The sequence below is a fragment of the Podarcis cretensis genome (genome assembly GCF_951804945.1).
Source record: "Podarcis cretensis genome assembly, chromosome: 6".
Taxonomy (NCBI): Eukaryota; Metazoa; Chordata; class Lepidosauria; order Squamata; family Lacertidae; genus Podarcis; species Podarcis cretensis.
The window spans coordinates 45,123,055-45,131,261 of NC_137175.1; the positions used below are offsets into that span (position 1 = coordinate 45,123,055).

Genomic DNA, 8,207 nt, shown 5'->3' on the forward strand with positions numbered 1-8,207 from the left:
CACCTTCTTGATCCTGGAGCAAATCTCTCTGAAGGTGCGTTGTGAACACGTCTTCAAAGAGGCTCATTACCTGAAATCCTTGTGACAACAGATGAGTGATGCCACCCACCTGCAAAATATGACATACAAGGGGTAAGGCAGAAACAGATCTTGCCTGCTGAGGGGGAATATGCTCCCCAGTCCTGGTACAGAGCCATCAAAAACCATGGATTACACTCCCCAAACACTCCCTTACTGTCCCCCCCCCTTATGTATTAGTGGTTACCCACTCTGGCTTAACTCACACTCCTGTTACCTGTACATGATTCTATACCATTTTCTAGCATTTAATTGCTCTGCTGTGCAGGATTCAGTTTAAAGTCCTCCTGATCAGTTTTGTGTGACTCCTGCCAAGCATATCCTTTAAAAAAAAGAAAAGGAAAGCTACCGTACATACATTATACACCGAACTGCACATGGGATGAAGCAATATCATTATGATCATTTGGCAAAATGTGCATCAATATTTGTGACGATACCAATGTACATATATTGTTAAAAAGAATGGATCTTATATACTGTATGAACTTAGCAGCACAAACTGTAATTGCAACTCAGTGGGAAACAGTCCAAAATCTTACACTGGACACTTGGTACCACTCACCCTGGAATAAGAGCTATAATGGAGGAAATCATGTTGTAATTGTTACCTCCATTTTATATGCATTATAAAATGAAATAATAAAAAAACTTTACAAAAAAATGATATGCATGCAACTTCTAGCTGGTGGGAGCTAAATACTATGTGATCAGAGTTTTGATTCAAAAACCTCATTGATAGTAGTGGTAGTATAACTTTATATGGTCGAGCATGGGCCAATACCTTAGTGAAGAGAAACCTAGAGTTACTCTTGATATTGGTTGGCATCAATTAAATCAATATTGAGCCTATCCAGCATTATGTAAGCACTTGTCAGAATAACTGTGATTATTAACTTGGCCTTTATAATTTCTGAAAAGAATATGACCAACTTTTCAAGGAAACTCATTATATTTCTTTAAATATCTTGTAGATATCTTATCACCATTTTTTTATTTGTCCCAATAGCACAGCTTTGCTCCAGATCCAGTTCTTATAACTAAATCTTTTTACAATCAAAAGCACAAATTGCTTTTTAAAACCTTTTAAACAAAAGAATTTGATTCCCTATCATTCATAAGAAAACAGAAAGTGTAAATATTGAGTGTACATAATGATATTGGAAATCTAGAGTAAACAGATAAGCCAGTAGAGGACAGTTGCTCTGAGTATAAAAGTAGGGACAAAGCAGCTGTAATTGTGGAAAGGATTTGTGGATTCTCTAGAAGATTGCTTTGGTCAAGACAGTGAGCACCATGAAGTGGCTGATCCTGGTATTGGCTTTTCTCCACCTGTCAGAGGGCCTGGAGAGGTGAGTGTCTCAACAATAGCAACACATGAGCTGAATATATGACTGGAAATTAAATCAAGTCATACATCTTCAGCCAATGTTCTTATAATGTTCCATAGCAAAATTAAATCTTCGCTTCTCAGGCTTTGACAGTTTCTCTTTCACACACTTCCTTGCTTTTATTGAACGAATGAATAATAAAGTAGCACAATGGGCTATTAGTAGCTCCCAATAACAAAATATAGGAAAGCAGATGAAGAAAGAGTGCATAGCAGAAGGACAGAAAGGCCACCCATGTTGCTTCTGGTCTCTTGAGATCTTTGCGTCTTATGCAGAGTCATTCTGAAGAAAGGGAAATCCATTCGGGAGAACATGAAGGAGAAAGGAGTGCTGGAGGAATTTCTGAAGAAACACCATGCTGATCCTGCATTGAAATACCACTGGAATGAATACAACATTGCTTACGAACCAATAACCAACAACTTGAATGTGAGTATCACATCAATATGAATCTGTACCTTTCCCCTCCTCCCTCTCAGAGTGGTAGAGAAAATACATGAACTTGCACATTGAGCTCAGCAGTTGATAATGCCATCAAACAACCCATTTCCCCTACAAGAAGAATGAACTGAACACTCAAACGTATGTGCTCAGAGGTGTGAATTGGGGTTCTCTGTTTTATGACAGCAAGACACAGATGTTTGTCCAGTGTGCATTAACAAAACACACTGTAAATGATTTCAGCTTCTACTTTTAATTTTGGGGGTTATGGCTTCATGGTATCTTCTTTGCTTGCTGACTTGTCTGCTGAGCATTCCATGAGACACACTAAAGATTATAAGCCTGGGTAACTGATCCCGAAAGGACTTGAAGGTGGATGTTTTCACTACAGCACTTTCCTCTACTGAAGATACAAAACACGAAAATGCAACTGCCTTTGTTGGGATGAACATGGCAAGCAAAGATGCATATAACTCTTGTCTGGATGTTGGTAGTTAGAGAAGAGGATTAGGGTTTATGATTCTAGCATCTTGCATAACCCTCCTGTTTGCTTTGCTGTATGCTCCTGGAGAGTAGTGTAGTTTACCTTCTTTGTGGGATGCATTGCTAAACTGAAGTCTTCATGATCTAAATTGCCCCTTTGAGATCATTGGTAGCAAAGTACTAGCAAGGCGTTGAAATGATAAAAGCATTAAAAGGTGTGGTGAAATGTCTTTATTCCACCTTACTTAAGTTTTCTCCCTTGGCAGTCTTTCTACTTTGGAGAGATCAGTATTGGAACTCCACCCCAGAACTTCCTGGTTCTCATGGACACAGGTTCTTCCAATCTCTGGGTACCTTCTGTGTATTGTAATACTGCAGCCTGTGGTGAGTAATCTACACAGTTGCTGAAAGTGGCTGTTTGTCTTCAAGAAAGCACTTCATTTTGTTTAGAAATAATCTTACTGCAAACCTTATTTGCAGTTTTCAAACTTGGAATATCATAATAATATATTGACTGACAACCCTAAGATTCTCCTCCCTCCCCTGATTCTGGGCACAAACCCGTCTTTCTCTGAGTACATATCATGTACTCAACATTAAGCTTTCTGTTAACTGTGTGACCCTTCTTAATCAACCTTCCCTTTTCTCAACATATCATGAGATATAATACTAGAGCATTGTGTGTGCACGATATGGGTTAGAAACAGCAAATGGTGTTGTGATGGCCAGATACTATGGTGCTACTCAGCTAAGAAGTGCAGGAGGAATAGTCAATGCAAGCAGATCTTATGAAAGCAATAGCATATTGCATTAATCAAGATGGACAAATCTGTCAGTTTCAGCTTTTCATTTTTTCCAGTCTTATGTTCAGTTTGTCATATTACTGCATTGGTTTGCAAATCTTCTTTTAAAAAGTCCTCACAGAAATGCACATATATTTTAGTGCACATTTCTCCCAATATACACATTTTTGTATGCCATTTTGTCTAATATACACATTTTCTGCAAGCAATTTCCCCTAATGTATACTAGCCACAACAGTTATTTTCTACCTTCTCTGTCAGAGTCAGCATGACTCAGAATAGTGGCTGCTGGGAATCACAGGTGAGAAGAGAAAACTCTTTGCACTCACATCCTGCTTACTGGCTTCCAATAGGCATCTATTGGACAACAGAATTCTGACTTAGATGGGCCATTACCATGATCCAGCGGCTCTTCTTATGTTCTTATATAATGCATTTTAGTATATTGTTTTCACTCATATCATACATTTTTATGTACAAATGTTCTTACGATGAAGATACATTATGAAGCTGTCCTCAAACCATGTTAAAATGGTGCAGGCCCTTCTTTTGACCAACAATGGGGACCTTCTGAGGTAAATGCAGTCACAATGCTTGTATATTTTTGTGAGAAGTGCCCCTTTCCTGTTGCCTCCTTTTTAGCCTCTTCACTATGTGTGCATATAAGAGTTCGTAGGTGGCAGGCTGGGTCTGTAGCAAAGTCAGACCTGTTGTAAACTGAATCTTGAGGAGAATGAACACTGCATGCTAATGGGCAGCTTTCACTGCCTCATAGAGATAGATTTGTACTCTGTGTTTCTTTTTTATTCTAGGGAACCACCATAGGTTCAACCCCAGTGCATCTTCCACTTACTCCAACAATGGACAGACCTATACCCTATCCTATGGGAGTGGTAGCTTAACTGTCATGCTAGGCTATGATACAGTGCAGGTAAGTGAACTTTGCACTGTGAGTCACTCATCCTTAAGTGTGCCACATTCTGGGAATATTCAAACTAAGGTAAAGCTAATAATTCTGGGAATCCAGTTAACAATGGCAGGAATCCTTTGCAGTTTAAGAAAGCATCCTGTCCTGAACTCAGCATCGAAATCTGAATTTAACAAGTGCAAAAAACTAAGTTCCTAAGCCACAGCAGTGACTGGTGGTACTCACTGAGATCCAGTTTTGCTGAGATTGACACCAGACCACATTCTGAAGAATCCACTCCACTGGGTCTCATTGTCTCTTTGTGTAGCATTATTCCTAAACTGATGAGTATTGCCTGTCAGTTACCACGATTTACGTTGCAAGTGAACCCCACTGATTCCTTCTCCCCAGGTCCAGAATATTGTCGTTCAAAACCAGGAGTTTGGCTTGAGTCAAAATGAGCCTTCCAGTCCTTTCTACTATGCCAGTTTTGATGGGATTTTAGGCATGGGTTATCCCGGCTTAGCTGTAGCAGGTCCCACCATTATGCAGCAGATGCTAAGACAAGGGCAGCTTTCTGAACCCATCTTCAGCTTCTATTTCTCCCGGTAAGATCCAAAACCTGATATTTTTGTCAGGGGCATGTGAAAGACCACACTGAGAAATTACCAGCAATCTAGGATAAATAAAGTACTCCTAAATGGTTCCATCCTTACAGTAACAAAAGACAGTTGAGAATGAGTGTACGAGCAATTGATGCAAATTAAGCTTTCTGTTAACTGTGTGACCCTTCTTAATCAACCTTCCCTTTTATTACCATCACTGGAGTGATGAAAGGATGGATTTTCACCAGTGGAGTAAGATTCTGATCCTTAATGTGGGGCAATCTGTGCCTGATTTGTTCTTTCCCCCTTTGACCTGCCAACTGTTTATTACTCTCCATTTATGCTTTCTCTAATCTTCTCTAGGCTTATTTACCTGGGGACTTATAGAGCACCTTCAAATTTATAGGTAGTTAGAACTAATCCTTGTCTGTTTTAAACCATTTTTGTTTTCTCAGCCAACCAACTGCTCAGTATGGAGGGGAAATGGTTTTGGGAGGTGTAGACAATCGGTTGTACTCTGGACAAATTACCTGGACGCCTGTCACCCGTGAATATTACTGGCAGATTGGTATTCAGGAGTAAGTGGCACACATAATTTCCATTTTATCTATACCTAGCTGCGCTTTCCTGCTTTAAACAAGTTCCTTTTCCAGATGACAAAAAAGGCTTTGCCTGCTCTATGGAGTGGCTGCCTTTCTGCAGAGTGGGGTACTTTTATTCCTCCTGCTTACTGCTTTAGAATATGTGTCTTGTGGGCTTGGGACTGGAATGAAACGACTGCATCAATGGATATTCCAGCTGGGTATAGCATTTACTTAAAAATAAAAATCCAAACAAGTAACAATATTTTGCAGTATGACTACTGAGAAAATATAGATTTTCTGGAACTAAAATGTTGTTTTGAGGAAGACATATAATGTCTGCATCTTTATTGCGTGCACATACTTGAATGCATGTAAAATCCAGAAAGGCCATTAACAACTCTGTTGTAGCCAAAGATCACTCTTTTGTGCCAGCCTCAAGAGAAGCAATAGGGTTAATATCTTAGCATGAAAATGGATTGGATGGATCAGTGCATAATCTACTCCAATTAATATATGACAAGATGAATCCTATGGGGAAACTCTGTGAACGGGAGGAAGTGTAGGTGGGGAGAACTGAATCTCAACCAGTGAATTTTCTGTATAATATATGTGGAAGGAGGTGGCGTGTTTTGTCTCAATGTACAATGCATAGCTACAGAGGTGAGTCTCTGAGAACCCATTTGGGGCCTTAATATCATTTCTTTCCTCTGCAGGTTTGCTATTGGCAGCCAGGCTACTGGCTGGTGCAGCCAAGGCTGCCAGGCAATCGTGGACACTGGAACATTTCTACTTGCTGTCCCTCAACAGTACATGGGGAATTTCTTGCAAGCTGTAGGTGGTCAAGAATACAATGGTGAGGTGAGTAGATGAGGTAATTTCAGAAAGACACACCTCAGGAGACAGTGAGCAGCATGCAGGAAACACAATGTGCTCATATAACTTTGCTATATGCACCAAAAAGAAAGGAAAACATTTTGCTTGGTTTAGCCTGTTTTCTACAGGGGACATGACTCAACCAATCTAGCCTACTCAAATAGTTAACCTTCCCTCTTTATCTGTGCATTTTCAGTTTGTGGTGAACTGCAACTATGTCCAGAACATGCCCACCATCACCTTTATCATCAACGGATCCCAGTTTCCACTGCCTCCATCTGCCTATGTCACCAATGTACGTATATGCCATATTGCTAAACACAATTCCCCAGAACAGTATGCATTTTGAACCATGCTATGTTTATAATACCTGTCTCCTTGATCCTTGCCCACCCTGGCTTATTAAAGGGAGCTGGGAAGGGCTGGGCGATGGGCTCTGTGGGGTGGTGAATGCTTCCCTCTGTGAGGGAGCCTTCCCAGACCTTCTGAAAGAGGCAATTATAAATAATAAAATTATTATTATTATTATTATTATTATTATTATTATTATTATTATTATCATTATCATTATCATTATCATTATCATCATTAGTATTATTCCATCATTATCGTATTCTGTCATTAAACCTTATAATTACCTGATTTCTGTTTTAAAAACAGATTACGAGTCTGTTTTTTTATACTAAGGGGTGGCATTTTATTTACTCAGGAAAACTGTTGTAATGGTGCCTTATATTTTTTTCTCCTAACCCTTTTTGTGGGGTCATTTTAATTTTATTTTTTGAGATAATGGACCTGACATGGATCTATCATTGATGTTAGAATTCTTTTCTAGATTTATAGTTGCAGATTGTTCCTAAAGAGATGTTTGCTCAGACTGTAATTGCCAAAAGCAAGAGTATGAGTAGAACTAGCACCTATAAAATAGTGAAAAAGAATCCCTCCATTTTGTCACTTTTCCCAGAGTGGAGATGATGCTCACTGGGCTGGCCTCACTATTGGCCCTGTCTGCATTGTGGCCAGCCCTGAATCTGGACATGTAGATGGTCAGAGACATACTGGAGCATATCAAATGTGGATCTCTAGTGTGTCTTTGCGAACAAGTCCTTATTCCAGGCTTCCTTGAAATGCTGTCTTATTTATTTCCCCAGCAGAGGTTTAACTTGTTTTCTTTTGTTCCACAGAATAATGGATATTGTACAATTGAGATCGAGGCTACGTACTTGCCTTCTCCAACTGGGGAGCCACTGTGGATCTTGGGTGATGTCTTCCTTAAGGAGTATTATTCTGTCTTTGATATGGCCAACAACAGGGTGGGCTTTGCACCTTCAGCCTAGATAAAGAAAAAAAGCCCAATTCTTTTCTGGATCAATAGTGCTACTCTTTGGGAATTCAACAGAATCATTCTACATTGTTTGTAAAGGAAATTGCAGTATTCTTACCTTTCCACAATTCATCTGCTACTGCTTTTATACTATCAATTCTCCATTGCTACAGAGAAATAAATACCAATATGCCAAATTTCTGGCTGTCTGTTTCAATATTGTATGCGTGGGTATCTGAGGTTCATTTTAGGAAACAATCTAGGTTGTTCCTTTTTTCTATGTCTTGTCTCTTCAGTGACTCCTCAGGTCTTAAAATCATGAGTTCTGAATCATGAACTAAGAGTCTATAATGAAATTTGAGGAACTCAAATTTGTACCCTCTATGGCATTGATTCCAGTTTTGGAAACCTGAATGGGATCAATTTCTCCCAAGGAGTAAAACCAACTTCAGTGATAAAATATCAGCTTTAAAATTTTGCAGGTTACTGAGAGAAACATAAAAAACGAGCGCAACTTATGTCATAAATCTACATAAACACATTGATAGTCCAAAATTTCATTACTTTGGCAGTCATGATGTTTCATCTTTTTAGGACTGCCAGCGCAGATAATGGTAATCATCTAATAAATGTAGCCTAGAAAAATAAAAGACTAAAAGAAGGCATGATATAAAATAATGAGCAGTGTCAAGAGAGTTACTAATTATTATCTCAAAAT

At 39.1% G+C, this 8,207-nt stretch overlaps 1 protein-coding gene across 1 annotated transcript; it reads left to right on the forward strand.

Annotated features, from left to right (window-relative positions):
* Positions 1-1,304: 1,304 nt before the first annotated feature.
* On the forward strand, positions 1,305-7,686 carry LOC307218547 (pepsin B-like). Its single transcript, XM_079980909.1, has 9 exons — positions 1,305-1,430; positions 1,745-1,898; positions 2,660-2,777; positions 4,009-4,127; positions 4,515-4,711; positions 5,164-5,286; positions 6,006-6,150; positions 6,362-6,460; positions 7,350-7,686. Exons 1-9 carry the CDS (start codon positions 1,375-1,377, stop codon positions 7,500-7,502), a joined length of 1,164 nt encoding a protein of 387 aa, XP_079837035.1. The 5' UTR covers positions 1,305-1,374; the 3' UTR covers positions 7,503-7,686.
* The last annotated feature ends 521 nt before the right edge of the window (positions 7,687-8,207 follow it).

Coding starts and splice junctions, on each gene's coding strand:
- LOC307218547 (XM_079980909.1), top strand. CDS start 1,375: ATGAAGTGGCTGATCCTGGTATTGGCTTTTCTCCACCTGTCAGAGGGC. Junction 4,128..4,514: donor TAGGCTATGATACAGTGCAG/GTAAGTGAACTT, acceptor CCTTCTCCCCAG/GTCCAGAATATTGTCGTTCA. Junction 5,287..6,005: donor TGGCAGATTGGTATTCAGGA/GTAAGTGGCACA, acceptor TTTCCTCTGCAG/GTTTGCTATTGGCAGCCAGG.